General features: G+C 55.2%; 1 protein-coding gene and 1 long non-coding RNA gene across 3 annotated transcripts in view; one reads left to right on the forward strand and one right to left on the reverse strand.

Annotated features, from left to right (window-relative positions):
* LOC137772925 (uncharacterized) overlaps nt 1–24240 on the forward strand; it is a 104097-nt gene that overhangs the window by 3430 nt on the left and 76427 nt on the right. The gene's annotated exons all lie outside the window — the stretch shown is intronic.
* On the reverse strand, nt 1096–15107 carry DDR1 (discoidin domain receptor tyrosine kinase 1). Of its 2 annotated transcripts, XM_068557810.1 has the most exons (18): nt 14836–15107; nt 11943–12078; nt 11750–11852; nt 11320–11548; nt 9850–9997; nt 9482–9590; nt 8803–8989; nt 8447–8693; nt 7805–7900; nt 7538–7689; nt 6486–6651; nt 5687–5797; nt 4355–4599; nt 4059–4186; nt 3630–3845; nt 2929–3163; nt 2205–2354; nt 1096–2092 (listed from the first exon to the last, which is right to left on the reverse strand). In XM_068557810.1, the coding sequence occupies exons 2-18, from the start codon at nt 12034–12036 to the stop codon at nt 1952–1954; spliced, it is 2757 nt and encodes a 918-aa protein (XP_068413911.1). In that variant the 5' UTR covers nt 12037–12078; nt 14836–15107; the 3' UTR covers nt 1096–1951. The 2 variants fall into 2 exon arrangements, with proteins under 2 accessions (XP_068413911.1, XP_068413912.1); XM_068557811.1 differs by lacking the exon at nt 5687–5797.

Raw genomic sequence — 24240 nt, forward strand, 5'->3', positions numbered from 1 at the left:
GGACTCAGACCTGTGACCTGGAACCCCAAGGGCCTATCAATACAACCGAAGATTAAATTATCTTGTCATCCTCATTATCCAGTTGGCTCATTTTGTAAATGTCATCAACTGAGACCCCAGGGTCTTTATTTCACATGAACTGCCATCAAGATGGGTCTGCCTTTTCCCATACTTGCAACTGATTTTTTTTTTTTTTCATTCCAACCAAATTTGAACTCTGTTAAATGTTTTCTTGGCAGCTGTGGCTCATCCTTCCAAGCCTCTGAGATAATTTAGGGTCTTGGCTTGGCTCTCAAACAATTCAAACCTATTTGTAATTTGAACACTTGATCAGTCTAATACAGGGATTCTCCTCCTGGGACTTCCAGACCCTGGGGTGCAGGCAGTGGGAGAGGGTTTCCTAGAATTTGGGCAAGAAAAGAATTAATCTCTATTTTTATTAACCTCTAACTGAAATTTAGCGTTTCCTCCAAATATGACTATGAGCAAAACCCCCAGTATATTAGCAGTACCTGTCACTTGTCACTAACAGACACCACAGCTATTCTCATATCCCACTATAGCTGTAGAAATCTCAGAATATCATTTATGCTCATTACTTTTTGAAAATATCAATAATTATTACACCTGCTACTAGGCTTATTATTAAATATATTTAAAAGAAGCACATATGTTACTATATCATTTTTTTAACATTTTGGTAAATGCTTTGATTTCCTGTTATATATATGTAATCATAATTGTGTATTTTATATATATATGAAATACTTTTAAACGGGTTTTAAAACATAATTCTGAGGAGGAATCAGTAGACCTCTCCACACTGCCAAAGGGGTCCATGGGTCAGACAAGGTTAGGACCGCTGGCCTAATCCACCTCCCTCCAGGCCTCCTGCAGAGCTCCATATTCATGTGGGACCTTAGGTCCCACAGGCGAGGGCCTGGCTTATGCAGAAACAGAACGCTATGCTGGGAAAAACACATGTTAGGAAATGGAGTGGGAAGAAGAGGGAAAAAGAGGGGAAGGAAGAAAGGAAATGGGTTTGGGGGGGCAGGAGGCAGATTTCACCAAAACCCCAAGAAACCCACTCGTAGCTGTGGAAAACTCAACCTTTATTATTACCTGCCTAGTGCAGGGGATTAAAATAGCATTGCGCTAGATCCATATATTAGTGTAAAAATCTGTGTCTCTCCCCCCCCCAAAAATGTACAAACCCCAAGTGATTATAGAAAAACCAATGTGGCAGCTACCATAGAGATGTCCAACCCCAGGGCCACGGGCCATTTCTCTCTTTCCCCCCTAATCCCAATACTTATTCCACAGAAACATACAGGCTTAGAGAAGTTCTACCTACAACAGGGCAGGTGGGAAGTGGGGAGGCTGGGGGGGTAGGGATCACCCCCAAGTCCAGTGTTTCAGAGGATGGAGGAGGGAGAGGCCAAAGCTGAGGGCAATCCCAGGAGGAGGCACAAGGGAACCCCTTTCTCCCTTTCTTGTCCTCCTCACTCCCCAGGTTCTCAGCCAGTGGGGTCCAGTGTGTGACGGAGAGAGAGAGAGAGGCTGGGGGCAACAGCCTTCTCTCCAGGTACCAGTGTTGCCCAGGGGGGCCCAGGTGCTCCAATGGGCCAGGTCCAGTGTCTGCCCTATATTTTCTCCCACCTCCCCCAAGAGATGGCTAGAGGAGGTCAAAGAGGATCCCATCCACAGGGCCAGCTGGGTGGGTGGCAGGGGCTTCTAAGAGAGGAGCAGGAAGGGGGCATGAGAGCATATCTGGGGAAGGGAGGGCGTCAGCTCCCCGGCAGGCCCAGCCCACCTTAAGCCACACTGCCTCTCTCAGAGGTGAAGGGCGGTCACGAGGGGGAATGGAGTGGGTTGCGCTTAGCTCCTCTTGTTTAGTGCCGCTGGCCTTCCCTGAATCCTCCCTGAGGGAGGGGCGGCTGGGTGTTGTGATTCACACTGTGTTGAGCGCATCTTCTGCCAGGAACCGATGCAGTTGGGAAAAGGGTGGTCGCTGCTCAGGCTCCCGGCTCCAACACCGAAGCATCAGCTCATACAGGCCCAGCGGGCAGGCCGGGGGCCGGGACAGGTACACCTGCATTGTGGCAGCGTGGATGAAAGGCAGGCAAATGTTCTTTAGTCCCCAAGATGACAGGCTCTGGCCCTCCCGGACCCCCAGACCCATCTTCCCTCCCCTCTGCTCTGACCTGCCGGCCCTGGTCCCGGAAGAACTCCCCCGCGTTCTCGATGACTTGCTCATCGGTGAGCTGCCCAAAGGGCTGGGCCCTGCAGAGCATCAGCACCTCCCACAGGGTCACCCCAAAGGCCCACACGTCACTGGCAGTCGTGAACTTCCCCTGGTGCATGGATAAGGCAACAGAGGTGGAGAAAGGCATCAGTCAACAGAGACCCTCCTCCTCTCCCCAATGGGACCCCACATCCACTCAGCATCATCCTCACACCCACCTGACTCCCTCCCAACCCCCGGCGCTCCACCCTCCTTAGCTGGCCCTCTTTCCCACTAAGCCTGCTCCTCTCCTCTGGCTCTGCCTTCTTTCTTGTGCTCTAGTCCTCTCCTTACCTCTTCCCGTTTCTACCCATCCTGCCCCCCATTTTCTGGTCCTGACTCTCCCAACTCATCGCCTTCTATCTCTAGCCTCCTTATCTCTCTTCCTCTCTGCTACCCTGACTCCATCTCTCACACTCACTCTTGGCTCCTGGACCCTTTCCAATCATACCATAACTCTCTGCTTTCTCCAGTCCCTTGAGCCAGAGGGAACCTTATAGAGCATTGGTCCAAACCCCCACTTCAGAGATGAGGAAAACTGCAGTCCAGGGAAGGCAAGTGACTGAACGAGATCCCAGAGCTTAAGTGGCAGCCAGTGCTCCCCTAACCGCCCCTCCCTTCCCGCCTCTCTCCGGGCCTCTCACCATGAGGATGCACTCCCAGGCCATCCACCGGATGGGCAGCACCGCCCGGCCCTGCACACGGTAATAGTCCCCGGCGTAGAGGTTCCGGCTCATGCCAAAGTCAGCGATTTTGATGGTGAAATTTTCCCCAACCAGGCAGTTCCTTGTGGCCAAGTCCCGATGCACAAAGTTGAGTGTGGCCAGATAGCGCATGCCCGAGGCAATCTGGGCCGCCACATGCAGCAGCATCGGGTAGCTGAGTATGGAAGCCGACAACAGCGGGTTATAGGGGCAGCTCTAGACTCGTCCCCACCTCACAGATTCCTGGGAGATGAAGGAGAGCCCTCTCCCCAAGACTGGGTTACCCCTCCTCCTGGTGCGGAGATGGAAAGCCCTGGTGGAGGCCAGCGGGTAGGTGCCCACTCAACCTTTCTTTAGCTCATCCGACCCCAGGGAGCTACCGCTTTTGTTATGCTCCACAATCTGGACTCAGGGACAGTGAGGGCGAGAGAGCACAGGGAAGTTCCTGACAGGGTCCAAGTCCCTTCACCACCCTCACTGTCGTAATCTCCAGCCTTTCTGCCCCTCAAGTTCTAGATGAACATGGCCACATGTGTCTCATGCCAGGCCCCCTCCCGGAACCTCTACCTGCCTGCCCATCCCATGTTCCCCCTTTCCCTCTAAGCTGGAGTGAGGGGAGCAGAGGAGACCCCCTTGTGTACCTGATGGTGGGCCCCTGGGCCGCCTCCCCATCTCTGTCCTCCTCCACCGCCTTGTCCTCTAGCTGGTGGGCACTGAGGAACTGGTTGAGGTCGCCATTCTCCATGTAATCAGTTATCATGCAGAGGGGGTCGTCCTGCACACACACGCCCAGGAGCCGGATGATGTTTGGGTCCTTTAGCCTCGACATGATCTTCACCTCCTTCAGGAAATCATTCCTGGAGAAGCAGGGAGAAGGTGGCGGGATGCCGAGGGGCTGACCTGCAGCTTCCCTCCAGCTCCCACAAACCAGTGCCCCACTCCCCCACCTCTACTCACTAGTCCCCAGACACTCCCCCACTGTTGGTCTCCACCATGTTTCTCTCTAGATCCCTCCCCTCTCTTCATGGCCTCCCCCCTCCCTTCTTCCAGATGCCATCCCTGGTCCTCACCTGGCATTCTTGGTGGCATCTGGCCGCAGGATCTTGACAGCTACCAGTAAAGGGTGTTCCTTGCACACACTAAGGGGGAAATCAAGACTGACCAGATCTTGAGGGTTCTCTACCTCACACAGGTGCACCTGGAGAAAGAAGGTGATTTGCTATGGGGTCACAAGGTTCACCAAGGAGACATGGTCAATTGGGACAACACAGATGACGGTTTCCCAGCCAGGGGGGATGTTTGGGCATGGCATCAAGAAAGGCAGAGAGGCAAACACTGCTGATGGCTGGGCAGGAATCCTACTTACCTCCCCAAACTGGCCCTCGCCAAGCTTCTCCTTGAAGCGGAGCCTCGACCGAGGGAAATCCACTCTGGGGGGCCCATCCCCAGCTGCCCCTGGGGGCAGTGCAGGCACAGCATAGGTATTGCCTCCAGTGACACCCTGCAGGGTGACAATGTCAGCCTCGGCATAATGGGGGACGCTGTTCTGGGGAGGTGGGGGCAGAAGCGGGGCACCTGGCTTCTCAGGCTCCATATAGTCCCCACTGCAGGCTGGAGGGATGAGGGAAAAGAAGACAGGACGAGGCATCAGGAACAGCCCCCGAGAGCCACGGTTCTCCACACCCCCGTCTCCCAGAGGCGCCCCGTCTCCCAGGTGGGTGAGAGACTGGGTCTACCCTCCTCTTCTTGGTATTCCACCCGCCAGCCTCAAAACAGAGAAGGCGCTGGCATGGGATAAGAGTTAGCTGCTACAGAGCTTTCAAGGCAGTGGAAATGGTTGAGCAAAGAATGTCATAAAGTCTTGTTCTCTAGAGATCCCAGCACAGTACAAGACCATGAAAGAAGTCTTGGCTGCAAGTGGAATTCCTCTACCCACCATTGGAAGAAGGATGGTCCCAGCCATCCGGTCACCCTCCAATTTCCAAACCCATGACCCAGTCACCGCCAGCCACTGTCATTCACGTAGCCATTCTACCGGTTGCTTTCATCCTTTCATCCTCCCTGCCGTGGCTACCCAAGCCCTCCCTGACCCAACACACCAAGCTCAAAGACAAGCAGAGACAGGGGCACACAGAGGGAAAGGAAAACAGTTCCTCACAGCCCGCACAACATGGAGTCTACAGACAGAGGAGAGGAAGCAGAGCTGTCCCCCCTTGGCCCTGGGGAAGGGGTGACGAGAAGAAGGTAACACAGAAGAGAAGGGCAGACAGGAAGGGCGGGGGTGTGAGCAGAGAGAGGACAAGTTGGGGGAGAGGGCAAGCACTGGGGGAGAGGCCGTCCTTGCAGCTCTAGAGAGAGGGGAGAGTGAAGGAAGGTTTCACTTCAGGCTCAAGAGAGCCTGGAGCCACCATAGCAACCTCCTGTCTGGCTCTGGAGAGCTCAAGAGATGGGGTGGAACAGGAGGAGGGGAACAGCTGAGAACCAGGGAGATTTCTACTCCTCAGCTCAAGGGGGAGGCCTTAAAAAGGAGCAAGCAGCAGCAGAGGACAGCTAAGGGCACAGGAGCTTCCTCCTTGGGAGCTCAGGAGAGCAGAAGAGGCCACAGTGGGGAGAGGAGGGAGTGCAAGGTGTGAGGACTTTTCCCTGCCCCAGTAGAGGTATGGGGAGCCTGGCAGAGACTAGGGGCAGAGGGGCTTACCCTGGGTGTTGGTGGGTTTGGCCCAGGCGGGTGTGGGGGGGCCCGGGCCTCGAGGGGGGCGGGCGTAAGTGGCCAGAAGGAGACGGTAGGCTGGATTGGAGAGCAGCAACGCTGTCGGGAGAAGGAGGGGGGGAAACACGGGGAAGGGATGAGACTCAAGGCTAGACAGACAGGGAGACACAGAATAGGGCAAGACTAGGGCTGATGAGAACAAATGTACTAAGAGACAGAAATGGAATAAAACAAGCATCTGGAGAGTGCTGGATAACTGGATGGATAGGTGATGGATGGACGAACAGATGATGGATGGATGATGAATGACTGGATGGATGGATAGTGAATGCATGGATAGATGATGGATGGATGCATGGTTGATGAATGGATGATGGATGGACGTATGAATATATATGGATGGATGAACAAACGGATGAATGATGAATGGATATATAAATATAGGTAGATGGATGGAATGAACATGGTGAGTCTAGGAGAGAGGAGAGGAGCCAGAAAGACACAATGAGAGGGCACAACAGAGACGAGAGAGGGATGTGTGTGGGACACAGAAACAGGATGAGAGCACTGGGGACTGTGAGTAATGCATGGAAACTTCCTGAGGGAGATGATATGGTAAAGGACGTGGAGTAACACAGAAGGCTGTGACCAGGGACACACAGAAATAAGAAAATGAGTTGAAACTGGGGAAGACAGTAAAAGAAAGGAATGGTAAAGGAGAGGAAAAAGGATACACTAAGAAGACAGGCAGAGGACGGAGGTGGGACTGGAACAAGGAAGGTCTTACCAGAGCCGTTGGGGACACTGGGAGCAGAGTGGGGCGGATTCCCACGAGGCCGGGGCTCCTGGTAAGGGGGTGGTTCTCGAGGGCCGGGGCGGTTGTTGATGAGGATGGTATCCCCAGGGACAGAGAGGTGAACCGTCAGCTCCTCTTCTAACACCCGACGCTCGGCCTTGTCATGGGGAACGGGAAATATTAAGCGCAGCTACCGCTCAGCGCGCCCTTCCCAGCTCCTGGTTAAATCCTACACCCGTGTTCCCTCCTTCAGTGCTCACAAAGTCCTGTAGTCGTATGTATTACTAACTCATCTCACAGGTAAAGAAAGACTCAAGGGCATTTAAGTGGGTTCCCTGATGTCCCGCAATGGGATTCCAACCCAAATCCTACCAGTCCATAACTATTAACTTTAACGCATATCACCACCACTGGACTCTGGCCTGGAAGACGTGGGCTTAGGGTGTGCCGCACTTCTTCCAGTTGCTCCTCTAGCTCCACTCGCCACCTTCTCCCGCTGGGCTTCTGCCCCAAGAGGTCGATCAGTGTGGACTGCATCAACGGGCTGGGTCTGGGCTGGCCAGATAGGAGCCCCAGCAGGAGTTTGGAGGGCAGACAGGAAGTGAGGTCAGGGTGTTTATTCTCCCAGCCCCTCCCTAAGGGATGGACCCAGGTGAGCTGCATCCTGGAACCAAAGTCCATTGCCCCTCTCAGGCGCCCTCTCCACACACTCCTCCTAGATTCCTCCCGCGTTCCAGTGACTGCCTCCTTCGCTCACCCCACAGACCCAGGGATGGTAGCAGCTCTGCGGTGACCAGGCCTGGGGAACTGCACTGCTTCTCGTGATTTACGTACACCCTGCCCACATCTTTCTACGTGGTCTCCTTACTAAGCCTCCCTCAAATTATTCTCATCCGACTGTGCTCTATGGTCCCTGCTGGATCCTAACTAACGCAGGAGTCCCGACACACACTGGTCTCACTCTCCACACCCACATCCTGCCCATCCCTCCCCAGGCTGCCCCACCCCCAGTAGCCCAAGGGTCCCCACCCCACTCTGCCCACCTTGCTGAGGAGCTTGCGCCAGTGCAGCCGCCACAGCATGAGGGCGATGATGAGCAGCAGCAGCAGGATGATGGCCACCAGGCAGCCAATGAGGATGGCAGTCGGGCTCCCCTCGGCCTTGGCCACGGGCTGCTGGCCCCTGGGCTCCAGCTCTGGTGGAGGCAGAAGGGTCAGGACCAGGGGAGGCTTCCCACCCAGGCTGAGGGGGCCCAGGGAGGACTGGTGACAGGACCCACACGCCCTGGCGGGGGCCCCAGGGCAGCTCACCCAAGCTGCTGAAGTTGGTGGGAGGTGGGCCGGGTGGCCACCAGGGGGCTGGTGCGAAGGTGCCCCCCAAAGCCAGGGAGGAGTCATTCATGACATCTGGGGAGAAGGAAGAAAAAAAGGGAGGTCAGATAGGGAGGAGGCGACCAAAGGGAGGCACACATGCATGAGACCAAGGGAATTCTATTATTTGGTGAGGAGTAGGAGCAGGGCTGATACTCAATATATGTACCAACCAACCAGGATAGGTGGTGGAACAGGATCCTGGAGGGTCCTGGATGGTTGTGGTGGTGCTGGATGTTAATCTTTTAGTTGCTGGATTGTGGGGAGAAGTGGGACTCCTGAGGAGAGCCCAGGGTGGGGATCCTGGCTGTCAGGAGGCTTAGAGAAGAGGCTATTTCTCAACCAGCACAGAATATTTCAGTATTTTAACAACCACACTGTCATACTGCTCAACATCAGTCGTGAGTGAGGGGCTCATAAACGAAAGACTGAGACAGGCAGGGGGAAAGGGGGAGGAAAGTGTTCAAATTATTTAGGGCAGCCTTACTTGTAAAGTCTCATTGGTGCCGGGAGTGGTTATTCGAGGGCACTATGGGTTAGTAATACCAGAGGCTGGGAACTGGGCAGAGACCAGGGGCTTACCAGAGATGAAGGAGATTTCGCTGAAGAGTAACCACGGCCCAGCAAAGAGGAAGCGACACTGCAGAAAGCGGCCCACTCGGCCACCCAGGGGCACTGACACAGTCCGGGCTCTGGGGTCCCTCAGGCTGCCCCCCAAGGCATGGCGCACGGGCTCCCCCTCCCAGGCCATGGCAGGGCCCCTCTTGAAGCGACACTCCACCCCGCCAGGCAGGCGGGCTCCCAGCGTGTGCATGTTGTTACAGTGGACCTGGGGGAAGGAAGGAAGGACACAAGGTCAAGTCCAGGAGAGCCCGAGCGAGCACCCCAGGGCACTCACCCTGGTCTCAGAGCCCTCCCTGGGAGTTGGCCGCACTTACCTGCATGGCATGGAAGGTCCTCAGCCGGTCAAACTCAAACTCCATCTCCACATAGCCGCTGGGAAAGCTGTGATTGCTCCATCCCACATAGTCATAGCCTGGCCAGACCCGCAGCTCCTGGCTCTTCCTAAAGTCATCCAGCCCCACCACGCCATCTGCCAGCTGGCCCAGACCTCCGTACTGCAGCCTGGAGAGGAGGGGAGCCGAGGAAGAAGAGGTTGGAAGAGAAGAAAGTGTCACCTATCTGGGTGCTCTACAACCCCCATCCTCCAGTGGCCTGGCCAGCGTAGCCCAGCAACCCCCCACCCCTGCCCCAACCTCACACAGCTCTCTCTTACCCTCACCCAGGACTCTCTAGGGCACCTTGAAGTCACATGCTACACAAAGGCACCGCCTCTAAGGGACACCGCTCAACCTATGATGTGTGTATTTATTGTGACAATTTGCAACAGATTTAAGTGTCTTACCAGAGGCAGGCCTTTCTCTAATTCGCACAAAGTGTCACATTAGCTAGTGGTCACCTTGCTATCCCTAAATCCTGGTCCTGTCCCTTGAGCCCCACCTAAGCCATCCCTCTCTGCAGTTCTTCCCTCTCACTGCCCAGACAACCCCCTCCCCAACCCACTCCATCCACTCTCCCACCCCAGGCTCCATGTCCTGCGGGGCCCGCTTCTTTCACCCGCCAACGGTGTGTGTGGTGTGTCCATCGTAGGTGGAGTCGTTGAGGTGCACGGCCTCAGATAAGTACATCGTCTGCCCCACAGGGGCCATGTAAGACAGGAGTCCATCTGGGGCAGGGGGAGGAGGGGCGTTAGGGGCACGGAGCCTCCATCCCCCACCCCTGCATCAGGCCTGGGCAGGTTTCAGGTCCCTCTCTCGTATCCCTCCACAGGCCGCTGGCATGGAGGAGGCAATGCTGGCCAGTCCCCTCCTCACTCAGAGTGACAGATTCCCAACAGGAGAGAGGATCCTAGATGCCCCTCTCCCCCATTCCCACTCCCCAGTCCCCAGGACAGGAATGAATCCTCAGGGGTCTGAATGACTCACCCTTCCAGAGGCAGCCATAGAGCTCCACCCGTAGACAGACGCTCATGACTCGGTCCGCCCGGGGATAGAAGCGAACCAGTCGGGCCACCATGGGGGGCCCAAGGTCCTTCAGCACCACTCCCCCAGGATCCTCATTACCTAAGATCACCTGTGGGCCAGGACGCAGGGGTGGATGGGGGAGGAAGGCTCCAGATCGGATCTAATTTCCCAGCCACCAGCTGCTCCCTGGCCCAGCCCACAATGGCCACAAAGAGACCCATGAAGGGTGGCACTGAGCACCCAAGGCATGGAGTACAGCCAGGCATTTGTAAGACAAGGGGCTGCAGCAGAGCCCCCTGACACCTCTCTGGGCCTGACGGTCTGTCCTGACCTCTAAGTCTCTCATCCTGTTGTGCCCAGATTCTACCCAGTCCCTCGCAGCTCTGCACCCCTGCTCTGGCTTCCCCTCTTCCTGCACCCATTCCCTCTGTTCACTCAGCAGATGCTGGCTAAGCACCCACTCTGCACCAGCCAGGCACATTCCTGGGGGTGAGAATCAGTCCCTCTCCTGTAGGACTGACAGTCCAGTAGGAGAAACAGCTGTGACAAACAAGAGGCAGCTGGAGGTGGGGAGTCAGATAAAGGCTCTATGAGGAGGTGATATCTTCGGGGAGAACTGAATGGAGGGAGGAGAGCCTGTGGACAGCTGGGGGAGGAGCTTTCCAGGCACAGAGAACAGCAAGTGAAGGTGTCCTGAGGCTGTGGGGTGAGCATTTACCAGGAACAGCAAGAAAACCAGCATGGCCTGGGTGGAGCGAGAATGGGGAGAGGGGTAAGGGATGTGGACAGGAGCCAGCACAGGCTAAGCTTCTGCACCCACGAAGGACCTCAGCTTTTGTTCTGGCAGCGAGGAAAGCCAGCAGAGGGCTGTGAGCCAGGTGTGAGGCATCTGCTTTGCATTTTCTCAAGTACCCTGGATGTAGCCTCCAGGTGGAGATTTGACTTCAGGAGAGAAAGAAGCAAGGAGAACAGTTTGGGGACTACTGCATTCATCTAAGCTGGGGATGGTGGGGGCCTGGCCTAGGGGTAGAGGTGGAGGTGGTAAGAAGTGGGCAGATTCAGGAAATATCATGGAGGTGGAACAGACAGGCCTTGCTGATGCTTTGGAAGTAGGAGGTGGGAGAAAAAGAGGAATCAGGGATATCATCTTAGCTTATGGTGGTACCATTTCCTGACCTGGAGAATGCTGGGGGAGGAGCAGGTTTGGGATGGGAATGGGGCTCAACGTCAGCTTGAGAAGTTTATGGTAAGTTTGAGATGACCATAATACATCTAGGTGGAAAGTGGTCAGGTTTGCAACACTAGATGGAGCTCAGGGGAGATGTCCGGGCTAGAGAGGGCGTACACTGCAGAGTCATCAGTGGATAGGTGGTACAGCAGGGGGACGGAGGAGGGCCAGCCTTCCCTGGGCACTGTCCCTGCCAGCCTCACCTCCTGGCCCCAGCGGTCTCTCCAGTCCATCCAGCGGTGGCCATCCCGGGAGTAGCGCAGCCGGTAGCTGGGGGAGAACTCCTTGCCCAGGCCCCCTGCGTGCCGCCCCTGGGTGCCCACCAGCGCCACCAGGTGCAGCCGCCGCAGGTCCACCTGCAGGTACTCCTCCTCCTTGGGAAACACCGGCCCTGCAGGGCACCATGCCCCATCTCCATCGCTGCTTTCCAGCCTGGGAGGGGGCAGGAAGTCACAGGGAACATCTGGCCCTAGGTCTGCCTCTCTCTCCAGTATTTAACACACACCCCCCAGTACTGTGGGGGGCTTCATCGGCATCGACCCTCTCAGAAGCCTCTTGGCTTGGGCAGAGGGTTGGAAGGGCAAGTAGAGTCCCCAGGGGTTCCCTCCGGGGCAGCCCAGGTGTGCCAGCTACCTGCTGTGGCGAGCAGCAGTGGAGTCTGACCAGGAGCTGGAAGCAGAGATGTCACCATCCGGGATGGTCCGGTCCTGCATGCCCAGGGCATAGCGGCACTTGGCTGGGTGAACACAGGCATACAGAGGGTCAAGGCTCCCAACTCGGTCTCCCAAGCCCCATCCCTCAGGGACCCAAGAGCCAGTCTCCTCACCAGGGTCAAAATGTCCCTTCATGTCAGCATCTCCTGTTGCCACCAAGAGCAGCAGCAGCAGCAGCAGTAGAAATGAGAGGGCCCCTGGCCCCATTGCTCTCGATCCCTTGGGCCTATGGGGGTGGGGGCAACATCTCTGCAGGGGACATAATGAGGGGGGAGGTTAGTTAAAGGGCAATCAAGAAGACTGGCTCACAGCCAATAATGAAGAGACAGAATGGGCTGCTTTGGGGATAATAGCAGTGAAATGACAACAACAGTCACTGTTTAACTGCATCAACAATATTTTTAGAATGCTTCCCATGTGCCAGACACTGAGCTAAATTCTGGTCCCCTCCCCACCTAGGAGACCAGAATTCTAAGCGAAGCGGGGGACCCCAGCAACCTTCCAATCTCAGTGTCCTCTGTAGCCCTGCTGGCCCCTGACCCAGCAGCCTCAGCCACACCTGGGAGCTTGGGAGAAATGCAGAATCTCAGGTCCCAACCTAGACCTGCAGAATCAGAGTCTGCATTTTAACACAATCACCAGGTGACCTGTGCCTATTAAAGCTTGAGAATCCCTGCTTTTTTTCCCCCTCACTGGGCCCCTGGCAGCTTGCCGCCTGAAAACCATTCCAACTACAACTTCTTATGAACCCAGGTATCTACCCTCCCCAGACTCAACCCCAGCCCCAGCCCCAGGAAAATCGATCCTGATCTGTCTTCTTCCCAGCAGAGGTCTGCTCTGAGTTCTCCAGGCCCTGGAATCCTTTGGGACCCCTAGTGCCACCCCTCAAACCCTGATCCTCTGCCATTCGGTCCAAAGCATTCCATCCCCTCTCCCTGCTCTGCCTTCCCTTCCTAAGACCTCGACATCCTATCCCCCCAGTTCCCAGTTTCTGAAGGGGGCTGCCTCAGAAGGAAGAGCCCAGGGCTGAGGAAAAGGCTGAGTTGCCTTGGAGATGAGGGCGGATCTAAAGACAGGGAAGCCAGGTCACCCCAGGAGGTAGGAGGAGTGGGGGGATACTCCCCCATCCCTTTGTCCTCCTCCAGCTGCTCCCACAATGCTCTAGGGCAGGAATGTAAGAGGCAGCTGAGACCCCACAGCTCCAAAGCAGCAGCTGAGGTGGCTGACTGAGTTATGGGGGGACCCAGGTATCAAAGGAGAGCTGGAACCGGAAGCATCATGCCTGGTCCCTTGGGGGTCTGGGAGCTGGCACAGGGGAGCAAGCTGCCGGAGCCCCAGGCAGCTGGCCTGGAATTCCTGGGTGCTGCTCTCCACCCCCACCTCTCTCGGGAACAGCAGGGCCCTTGTTCCCCTGGGTAACCTTCATGCCTATCCCAGATGAGTCATCAGAGCCAGACGGAGCAAGCAAGAGGAGCCCGGGGCAGACATACAAAGACAGGCAGAAGATAGAAGGCAGGGGGAGACAGGGCGAGAAACACAAAGCAAGAGGTAAACAGAGCAGGCTTCGAAGCGCAGGGCACAGAGCCAAGCAGAGAAACACACAGAGAGACGTCTGGGGCAATCTGTTCTCTGACACCCTGTCACCCCATTTCTCTCCACTGGGTCACAAACACCAAGGACAGGCCCAGAAAACCTACCCCAACCCCACTACAATCAATCAGTCAATCAGGCCCCCCATGTGCCACCCCTGGGTGCAGCATGAGGCTGGAAGCCAGGGGCTGGAACACTCTGCCACAAGCCCTTCACCCTCTTCTCCCAACCCCCAACCCTCACCCCAGACAACACCCACACAGCTCTGTACACACACGCACGCACACACACGCACACACAACTGTCTTACAGACTTTCAGAGACAGACACATGTGACATCCTCATAAATCCATTACACACATAGACACCCCAGCCAAGGCAAACACAGACGGACACTCACGCACACATCACCTCCATCCACACCTCGGCATTCTTTCAAGTTCAATCCCATCACTTAGTTAATAGTCATCTTCAGACACCTGTGAACATGAAATGACAAACATTCTCCTACAATCAGAGGACAGTGTGAGGCACACACTCAGGTCCTCAAGCACAGGATCCCAAGAGAACTGGGGCCCACCCCCTAATACTCAAGGTGACCAAGCCAGAGGGAAGTCAAGAGAGTGGGGAACAGAAGGAAACTTGGGTGGCTGGAGTAACCAAAAAAAAAAGTCATTTCTCTATTTTCCCATATGCTCAGCTTTCATCTCCACTGTACCACTCAATTCTGGACACACTATGTGCCCTCAGCAACAGTGAGTCTGAGCACCAGACTCTGGCTGGGGGTAGAGGTGCTGGAAAGGAATGTCCAGCCAGCAGGGGACCTGTAGGGTGAAGGCTGGAGAGGAGGGAGTGGGGGAGGGACACTGAGGATGGTGCTCACTGGGCAATGACAGTAACTCCTGGCAGAACCAACTGACCATCCAACCCTGGATGAGCGGCTGTCACTGGCAGGTTATGGTGTCAGGCCCTCTCTCTGCTGGGCTGAGGCCAGGCTGCCCAACTGGGAGCTGGCTGGATGGAGGCTTAACAGTTAGTAGATGCCCGCAGAGACTGGCCAAGTAGGAGGACAGGCCCACTTCTCCAGGAGGCATGGAGATGATTCAGTAGGACCACATATGAGCACCTGTCTTCCTGGGGTTCAGTTCCTCTATACTGGGTAAAGGCGGTCCTTCCTCAAGGCTGGAACACACTTTCTCGGAAGTCAGGGGGTCCCCCCCCATTTTCAGACAGTAAGCCAGAGCACTTGGGAGGCGGGCAGGGACAGACTTAGCGGCGCTGGACAACGAAGTCCAGCCCGGGAACATCTTGCCTCCCGGCCAGGCCCTCATCCTTTGGCCACCGCGCGTCCCCGGAGCCCCAGGCCGCCGCCCCCGCCTCTCCGTCCCGCAGGGGTCCTCCCGCAGCTCTTCCTACCTCTCATCGCTCTTCACGGCAGACCCCGGCGTCCGACCCCGAAGCGGGGCCTCCTCGGCGGCGGCGGGGCGCGGGGAGGGGGAGGCGGAGGGAGCCAAGAGCCGGGAGCGGGAGGCGCCGGCGGGGCTCGGGTGTCGGGAGGCGGCTCCCGAGAGCAGCTGTCGGGGGCCTGTTCCGGGGAGAGGAGCCAGGGCTGGGGCGGCTCGGACCCAGGCGCCGCCTCCCCCTCCCTGCTCCCCCCTCCGCCCGCTCGCCGCGCGCTCGGGCCGCTGCCCTCCCTTCCCCCTCCCGGGCTGAACCAGCCCCGCCGCTCCCACGCCCAGCGCCGCCCTCCCGGCCCCGCGCTCCTCTCCGCCCCGCCACGCCCACCCCGCATTCCCCCGCGCGCCCCGGCCTCCCCCAGGTAACCGCGCCGTCGTCCCCGCCGCCGGCTCGGCGCTGCGTGCCCATCCCCCTCCACCCACCCACGGCCCACTCCCCCAGGATCCCCACAAAGAAGAACGGCCCAAGCAGGGGGCCAGCGGCTAACCGCTCAGGGCCTCTCCCACTCCCAGGCCCCACGAGGGGATGGCCCGCCTCCCTACTGCCGCTTTTCTGGGCTCAGTTCCTGGAGAGGGAGGTGAAGGGGAGCAGCCCCAGGGCACAGGGAAGGAGCACGTTCCCACAGGCCCGGCGCCCGGTCCAGCAGCAGGAGTTTGAATGGGGGAAGGGAGCAGGGCTCACCTGTCCAACCTGGCCTCCTAGACCTACTCTGTTCACACCGCCAACCTTGCTTCTGTCTGGCACCCTCTGAGCCTCTGGTCCTCTACACCCCAACCCAGCCATAGGACCAGCCCCCTCTCTCCCAGCCCCTTCCTCTCTCTATTTCCACCTCCAGTTCCTCCCCATAACTCCACAAGGCCCTCCCCAGTCCTCTCAAGGACCCTGGGGTCCAGACTCCGAGGTCCTGGTTCCCCTGGGCTCCCTGCTCAAAGCTCGGGAGTGCTCTTCAGGGCAGCCAGCTCTGCCCTGGTGGGGTCGGAGGGTCTGACCGCTGGCAAGGATAGGCCCGGACAAGGTGAGTGGTGGGGATGAGGAGGAGGATAGGGGGGCAAAGAGAAAATCACGCACAGACAAAAAGTAACAGTACACGAGACCCAGAGAAGTTGGGTGCAGAGAGACTAGGTACAAACCCAATGTGAGAGAAAGAGCGGGAGAGCTGCTGGGTGAGGTGGGCAGGACAGAAGGGCTGTGGTGGTAACTGTGCCACCCCGCTCAGCGCTACCTGGGGCCCCACCACCTCTCTCCACACCCCACACCTACCAATCACCTGCAGGGTAAGGTCTCACGCCACTGCAGATCTCTGCCCCATTGCACCTCACAGTAGATAGATATAAACTCACCCTACGTGCAGTCCCAGACAACAGTCCCAAGAAAGAAACACGAAGTCCCAGACAAGTACACAAAAGCACTGCCAGGAAGAGGCTGGCCCTTGGGAGAGGCCAAGGCACATATGGGCACGTACTCCAACTCACGGGTCAACACACAAACCCTAGGGCGCCCCAACTGCTGAGGGACTCACTAACAGACAGCCCCATGGCCACCCTGAGAATTACCTCTTCCCATCGTCCCCTCCCACCAAACCCCCAGGGTTCCCCCGGCGCACCTACCCCTCCGGAGAGGGCCGCTGGGGAAGCTGGGCCCGGAGAGGCTGGGCCGGGGGTGGAGCCAGGCCGGGGGTGGGGCCAAGGTTTCCCAAGTAACCTCACCTGGGCGGACTCTCAGCCCCTCCTTCCAGGGCTGTGCTCCCGGGAAGCCCCGGGCAGGCGGCCCGGCTGAGCTGCAGCCAGACCCCTCAGGGAAGGAGGAACATCCCCTCACACCCCAGTGGGACATTCCACAGCGCAGGCCCACGCTGACCCCGGCCAGGTGGCATGGCGGTGCCAGACAGAGGGGTCGACTGCGGAGAGTATAAGAAACCATAGAATCCTGAAACCCTTGCTCCCTCTTCTCCCCCAGGAGAAATTCCTAGTCGGTGATGCCCACCTCAACCCAGCCCAGAGCTGGAGGAGTGGGAGGGATGCAGGGCTGGGGCCCAGTGGAGTCAAGTGACAGCGGAAAGGGGGCTGGAGCCGGCTGGAATGCCAGGCTCTGAGCCGAGACTCTTAGGGGCCAGAGAGGGAAATCCCAGCCATTCAGGGGCCCCCAGAGTAGTACCAAAGACCTAGTGTATCCACCCACCCATCCGTGGTCCCCAGAGCCCATCCCATATCTCCTGAATCACTCACAGCTCCAGAGGCCCCCATGTCCTCCTGAGCCCCCAAAGGACCCTCTACCCCTCCCCCATCCGTGTCCTCCAATTCAGGGCCTCCCTCCCCTTCAAGCCAATGGCCTCCTGCTGCCCAGGAAAGAGAGGAGGAGGAACAGCTGAAAAAATGTGAGGAGAGGCATGTAGAAGAGAGCAGCTTCAGGCCTGCAGACTACTGGGCCACTACAGGGAAGCCCAGCAGGACCAGTGAGAGAGAGGATGGGCCAGATGGGCCCCACACAGAAACTGCTGTCCCCTTCCTGGGAGGTGCAGCTGCCTCTGGGTCAGCAGCTGGGGAGAGTGAGAATCCACTGGGGGGTGGGGGGCAGAGTGAGGGGGTGGACAAGGCCCTGGGTGTGAGTTGGGCCTTGATACCACCAAGTCCACATGGGAAACTGAGGCCCAGGAGCAGGAGGAGGAAGAGATGATATAGCACAGGGAGAAAGATGAGACAGAGCTCAGCTGTGGGCAGCCTGGGGGATGGAAAGAGATGGGGCCATGGTGATGGAACTCAGAGAGGCAGGAGATAAACTGAGGCTGAGGCAGAGGGGAACTGGGGATCAGAGAGAGGAAAGGGATGAGAGGGCATACGGCAAAAGGTGGGAAGAGTGGAGTTTGGGGAAAAGGGCTGGGTGAGCAAGTGAACTGGAGTGGAGACGATGGGGAAAGGGTGGGGGGACACTCAGAGAGGAGGGCAGGAAAGAGAGGGGCCTCGAGAGGTGATACACCAAGGGGACGCCAAACAAGGACAAAGGGGAGAAGAAGCAGTTGGAATGAAACCCAGAGATGGGAGAAGAGGAAGATGGAGGCACGGGGACTGAAACGAAGGGACTGGGGAGAAGAGAAGAGTAAGGGGCTGAGAAGGGAAGGGACAACTGAGGGACAGACCAGGGGAGACAGAGGCCCCAACTCCAAAGATTGAAGCAAACCTGCTTCTGAAGGCAGGACACAGAGGCCCCAGACCTCTTGGTTGGTTACTTGGATACATCCTAGTCCTCAGCCCATCTGCCACACCACGGCCCCCAACTCTATTCCCCATCCTTTCCCTCCTCCCCACCCCTCTGGCTCAGGCACACTCCCCTCCTCCCACCACACCTCCAGCCTGGACTGCCCGGTCCCTCCCCAAGAGGGGAGGGCCCAACACCAGTCCCCACTCCTGCCCTCCCTGTTCGGCTCTCGCTTCCTCCCTCTCACCTCCAGCTCAGGGTTATCCTGGGTCCCAGTCCCCCCAGTCTCAGGCCTTTAGGGTTCTGGCTCTAGGGCTGCCAAGGCCGCCTGGCTTTGTCCGCCCATCCGGAGCCCCGGGAGCAGCTGCCCTGGCCAGCTGCGGCGGGCTTCGACGTGACCATGGCAACCCAGCCCGATCCCCTCGCCGAGCCTCCCGGCCCCCGCAGAGAGGGAGGGAGCAGCCAGGCCAGGGAGAAAGGGAGGGGAGGCGGAGGACTGTGAACCGCAGGGAGACCGCAGACAAAGACCCCAGACAAAGGGAGATGAAGGGAAGCAGCGCGGGAGAAAGCAGCAGCGGCTGGCTGTGGCTGAGAGCTTAGGCAGCAGGCATTAGGTCCTGCTGAGGGAGAGAATCCAGGCAAGAGGGACAAACAGACAGGAGGTGGGAGAAGAGATTAGCAGTGGTCCTTAGGAGGTCTCCTTCTGCGTCCCTAACAATTCATTTCTTCCGTCAGGGTTTTGTACTCTGGGGAGAACCAGAATACCAGTTTCCTAGTTGGTGAGTGCCCCCCCAAAGTTGTACCAAAGCATAGGAAGTACCCAAGGCCTAAAGGCACCCTCAGTTTTCCAGAACAATCCCAATTCAAACATATTCTGACCTGTCACCTCTGAAGTACAAATGTCATTGTCAGACAATGTACTCCAATTCTTGATTTGGAAAATATGCTTCCCAAAGCCAAAGGGGACTGATTAGGCTTGGAGAAAGTAGGGCCAGGAGGGAGCAGTAACGAGGCCTCACATGCGAGGAAGCAAAGTACCAAAAGGGGAGGAGAGAAAGCAAGGCTTTGCCGCTGAGAAGCAAGGAACAAAACTGCCACTCACCATCTAGCTCCTCTTGCTGAGTCCTACAGCCTGCCAGTCCCCTCATCAGAAAGATGGAGCTAATAGACCCCTGGGGGTCTGTTGGGATGATAATGTGAGATGGCGTACAGGCCCCATTGATGGAAACAACCATCCAAACCCCACTAACATGATCTCCATCTGTGGCTTTCTCATGTGTCACTTGGGTCCCTGAGTTCCATGTCCCAATTCATTCCACAGTTATGAAGGGTTTGTGCAGGGCAGGGTTCTGACAGTAAGAGCTATGAAGGATACATAGAGGAACACAACCCACTCTGGGCATTTACAGTCTAGAGGGGGAGCCAGGCATGTATGTGTATATGTGTGTATAAATATGTATGTATATATGTATATATATAAATACGCATATGTGTATGTGTGTATGTTTGTATATGTATATAATCACAGAAGACAGCCTGACCCATGCTATAGTCAGAGCTGGAAGAGGCTGTGGGAACCCAGAGGAGGGGCAGGCCAGGTCCTCCTGAGTGGGGGCGAGGCAAGATCAAGGACAACATCATGGAAGAGTTGGAGCTGGAACTGGGTTTTAAGTCAGACAAAGATTTGCAGAAACGAAGCAAGGCCATTCCTGGCTAATAGCAGGGAGACGTAAACATGGTTCTGTGAAAACGTAGCTGTGGCTGGAAGGCAGAGCCTGTACGCGTTAACCCCAGAGAGGCAGAGTGAGGTGGGGTAATCTCATTAGTAGTTTCATTTATTCTGAAGGTGAGGAGGAAGGGCCTTGGGCCTTTGAGCTGGGAAACGCATGATTAGATGGGTGTTATTTTAAAAGTGGTTTCTGGCAGCAGCACGTTGGATACACAGTGCAGAGGAATGGCTGAGGAGAAGGGAGGAGTTCATTCCCCCTTTATCTCATCCACATCCGCCCGGGGTTCTCCCCCGCCCCCCAACCAGCAAAGCCGTGAGGAAATGGTGAGATCCTACAGAAAAGCACATGCGCGGTTCTCTCCCGGTGTTTTCACCTATCATTTGGTTGTTTCCTTGGGGCCTCTGAGGTGGATGGGGCAGGGCTCTTCTTAAAAAGGGAATCGGCCCGGAGAGGTTGTAACTTGCCTTAGATCTGTAGCAAGTTGCTGCTTTCCACCCAGGACTTCTAGATTCCTCCGCCTCTCTCTTCCAAAAGGGGGCGGGGGCTAGGAGGGAGATCCAGAACGGTTTCCTGAGTGGCTGGACTAGGCAAAGGCCTGAGCCTCTTGAGTCCTGCCGCCTTGGAAACCGCACCTTTCTTCAGTCTTTTGTAGGCCCCACGGTCCCTGTAATTAACAGAAAGACCACTGGGGGGCGCTCGCTGCACAGGTGACCAACACTACGGTAATTACTGGAGAAAGTGAAAACCTGGAGGGAAGGAGCTTCAAGCCTGGACGTGGAACCGGGGCGGGCAGAGCTCTGGAGAGGCAGCCAGGGAGGGAGAAAAGAGAAAGGCTGAGCGGAAGCTTAGGGTAGCTGCGGGGCTCATTAGTGTGAAGTATGCTGACAGTCACATAGCAGAAATACTGTTATTTATGGACAGAAGCTTAGAATCTTCACTTTCTCTTTTCTATCATTCCTTGCCAAAGCCTGTGGCATTCTCGGCAACCCTTGGCCTCTTCCTGATAAAGGCTGCTGATTACTGAGCCTTGCTAGGTGCCAGGCTCTGCCCTCAGCACTTGCCCAAGTCATCGCATTTGGCCCTCACTGCAGCTCTGTGAGGTGGCATTTTGAGATACTTCCACTTTTACAGGGGCAGAAACTGAGGGTCAGAGAAATCAAGTAACTTGCCCACAGACACATACACAGCAGTTGGCAGATCTGGAATTCAAACACAAGTCCTTTTGACTCCAAAGTCAAAGCTGGACTGGAGTGTCTGAGCTATCGTTATTTGTCCAACTCTAGGGATCTGTCATAAATCCTCACCCCTTCCTTTATCGTCCTTGAAGATCTTGGGACATTGTCCTTAACTCCTCTAACTTCCTTCATCTCCCAAGAATACTAGTGGTCCAAATTTTTCTTGTTTGTGCACAATGTACAGAGATTGAACGATGGCTAACAGTTTGCCCAAGGTCACACCAGAAGTCAAGGTCAGTGCTAGGATAGTATTTCTCAAACTGAGGTTCCATGAATGCTCTGTGAAAATTATTAAATTCCATGTTTTTGTTTCATTGGTAATTTTTTGGAAAGTATTTTAAGCATGTTCTGGATCCTATGTAACTGATCTATAGGGCCCTGCATGTGAGTGCCTGCATTTGTGTTGTGTGTTTACCTACTTGTGGTCAAGTTAGCACTTCTTTAATTGTCTGGGTTGCGTTCTTACCAAGTGAAGTCCAGGGGACACGTACTAACAAAGATTTCTTCGTTATTTGAACAGACACAAGTAGGGGGAGAACTGAATCATGCTGGGCACACAGTGGAATATTGTGTCAACTTCAAAAGAGCCAGTTAGGTATTATGTGTTCACGTTGCCAGCACCAACTTCATTTCAGAAAAAGGACACTATTCATCACATCAAATTACTTTTAGGTTAAATTGTCTTTCCATTTTTGTTTGTATTTATTGCAACTTTGTTTTGGGTTTTTGACTGCTTAAGTACTGAAGCAGGAAGAGTTCATAGTTAGCTGTGTTTGCACACATTTGTTATAAAAATAATTTAAGTCAAGTCCATGAGAATTGTATGTCTTCCAAAAGGGTCCATACGTTACTCAAGTTCTAGCCCTCAGTGCAGGGCTAAACTCGACTTGGGCCTTCAGGAGTCTCCAAAGGAAACCTGTAGTGTTGGAATCTCTGTTAAAGTCCAAACCCCCACCCTCCCCCAAAGATCCAGCGCAAGGAAGTTAGAGCTGGGGACCTCAGGGCTGCTGAGACTGAGGGAGGGAAGGAGGGGTCACAAAGTGAAGCGGTCATAGGGCAGCACCTGGGGAAAACTCCAAGAAGAATTTACATGACAGAACCAAAAACTGAGGTGAGAGTGTGTAGAATGTGAAGGTGTGAGAGAGACCACCACAGGCTTTAAGTAGAAGGAAAGGTGAATTGTAAAAGATGATGTTGGGCAGGTTTATCAGTGAGAATGCTTGTGGCTGCAAGTACCAGAAAAGGCTTAAACAAACAAATGAAAAAAAAAGAAGAAAAAAAAAATTCTGGGTGAAGAAGTTTCCTGGGAAAGAAATGTTCTTGGTTAATTTGGTGGCTTTATTATGTCATCAAGGACCAGCTTCTTTCCAACTTTCTGCTCTCCCATCCTCAGTGTGTCAGGACTCAGCCTCATAGACTTTGGTTGGCCGCCTCAGCTGCAGACACCACATCCCACATCCTCAACAGCAATGTACAGAGGTGGAAAGCTTTTCCCAAAAGTACCCCCGCAGACTCCCCCCTAACTCTCCCCGCCATGTCTCACTGGGCCCAGAGCCCCACTCCTAAATCCATCATGGGAAAAGGAATGGAAATGGTGTGGCTGATTTAGAGCAATCATAGTAATATATCTCTTTTGGCCGTGAAGGGACCGTCTTCTCTGAATATATGGGAGGGCAGCACTGAAACAATAAACAAATAAAATTTGTAAAAGCTTTACCCAGCAAGGAAGTAGGGATGGCCGTTTTGTGAATGCCAAAAGTGTCCTCTACAAAATGCTTTCATGAGATTGGACAGGCTTTCGTGAAGGGACTTGCCCGCCATGCCGAGGGGTTTGGGTCTTATCCAGTAGGTTCTGGAAAGTGTTTTTAAAAATTGAATCTGGGCATGATTAGATTTGCATAATGCTATAAAGAATTATATGAAGGTGATCACAACTGGCTGCTGGACAATCATCGACAGGAAGACACTGGACTTCACCAAGGAGGATACTCCACGTCCAAGGACAGAGGAGAAGCCACAGTGAGACGGTAGGAGGGTCGCAATCAGAGTAAAATCAAATCCCATAATTGCTGGGTGGGTGACTCACAGACTGGCGAACACTTATACCACAGAACTCCACCCACTGGAGTGAAGGTTCTGAGCCCCACGTCAGGCTTCCGAACCTGGGGGTCCGGCAACAGGAGGAGGAATTCATAGAGAATCAGACTTTGAAGCCTAGTGGGAATTGATTGCAGGACTTCGACAGGACTGGGGGAAACAGAGACCCCACTCTTGGAGGGCGCACACAAAATAGTGTGTGCATCGGGACCCAGGGGAAGGAGCAGTGACTCTGGGGGAGACTGAACCAGACCTACCTGCTAGTGTTGGAGGGTCTCCTGCAGAGGCGGGGGCTGGCTCTGTTTCACCTTGGGGACAAGGACACTGGCAGCGGAGGTTCTGGGAAGTACTCCTTGGCATGAGCCCTCCCAGAGTCTGCCATTAGCCCCATCAAAGAGCCCAGGTAGGCTCCAGTGTTGGGTTGCCTCAGGCAAAACAACCAACAGGGAGGGAACCCAGCCCCACCCATCAACAGTCAAGTGGATTAAAGTTTTACGGAGCTCTAACCGCCACAGCACCAGTCAGCTCTACCCACCACCAGAGCCTCCCATCAAGCCTCATAGATAGCCTCAACCACCAGAGGGCAGACAGCAGAAGCAAGAAAAACTACAATCCTGCAGCCTGTGGAACAAAAACCACATTCACAGAAAGATAGAAAAGATGAAAAGGCAGAGGGCTATATACCAGATGAAGGAACAAGAAAAAAACCCAGAAAAACAACTAAATGAAGTGGAGATAGGCAACCTCCCAGAAAAAGAATTCAGAATAATGATAGTGAAGATGATCCAGGACCTCGGAATAAGAATGGAGGCAAAGATTGAGAAGATGCAAGAAATGATTAACAAAGACCTAGAAGAATTAAAGAACAAACAAACAGAGATGACCAATACAATAACTGAAATGAAAACTACACTAGAAGGAATCAATAGCAGAATAACTGAGGCAGAAGAACGGATAAGTGACCTGGAAGACAGAATGGTGGAATTCATTGCTGCGGAACAGACTAAAGAAAAAAGAATGAAAAGAAATGAAGACAGCCTAAGAGACGTCTGGGACAACATTAAACGCAACAACATTCGCATTATAGGGGTCCCAGAAGGAGAAGAGAG

This window comes from Eschrichtius robustus, chromosome 12, assembly GCF_028021215.1.
Source record: "Eschrichtius robustus isolate mEscRob2 chromosome 12, mEscRob2.pri, whole genome shotgun sequence".
NCBI lineage: Eukaryota > Metazoa > Chordata > Mammalia > Artiodactyla > Eschrichtiidae > Eschrichtius > Eschrichtius robustus.

Excerpts from the sequence above, each read along its gene's own strand:
- DDR1 (XM_068557810.1), bottom strand. The coding sequence starts at position 12,036 with ATGGGGCCAGGGGCCCTCTCATTTCTACTGCTGCTGCTGCTGCTGCTC. Across the intron at positions 9,998-11,319 it reads GAGACCGCTGGGGCCAGGAG|GTGATCTTAGGTAATGAGGA; the intron begins GTGAGGCTGGCA and ends CCTGGCCCACAG. Across the intron at positions 9,591-9,849 it reads CTATGGCTGCCTCTGGAAGG|ATGGACTCCTGTCTTACATG; the intron begins GTGAGTCATTCA and ends CCCCTGCCCCAG.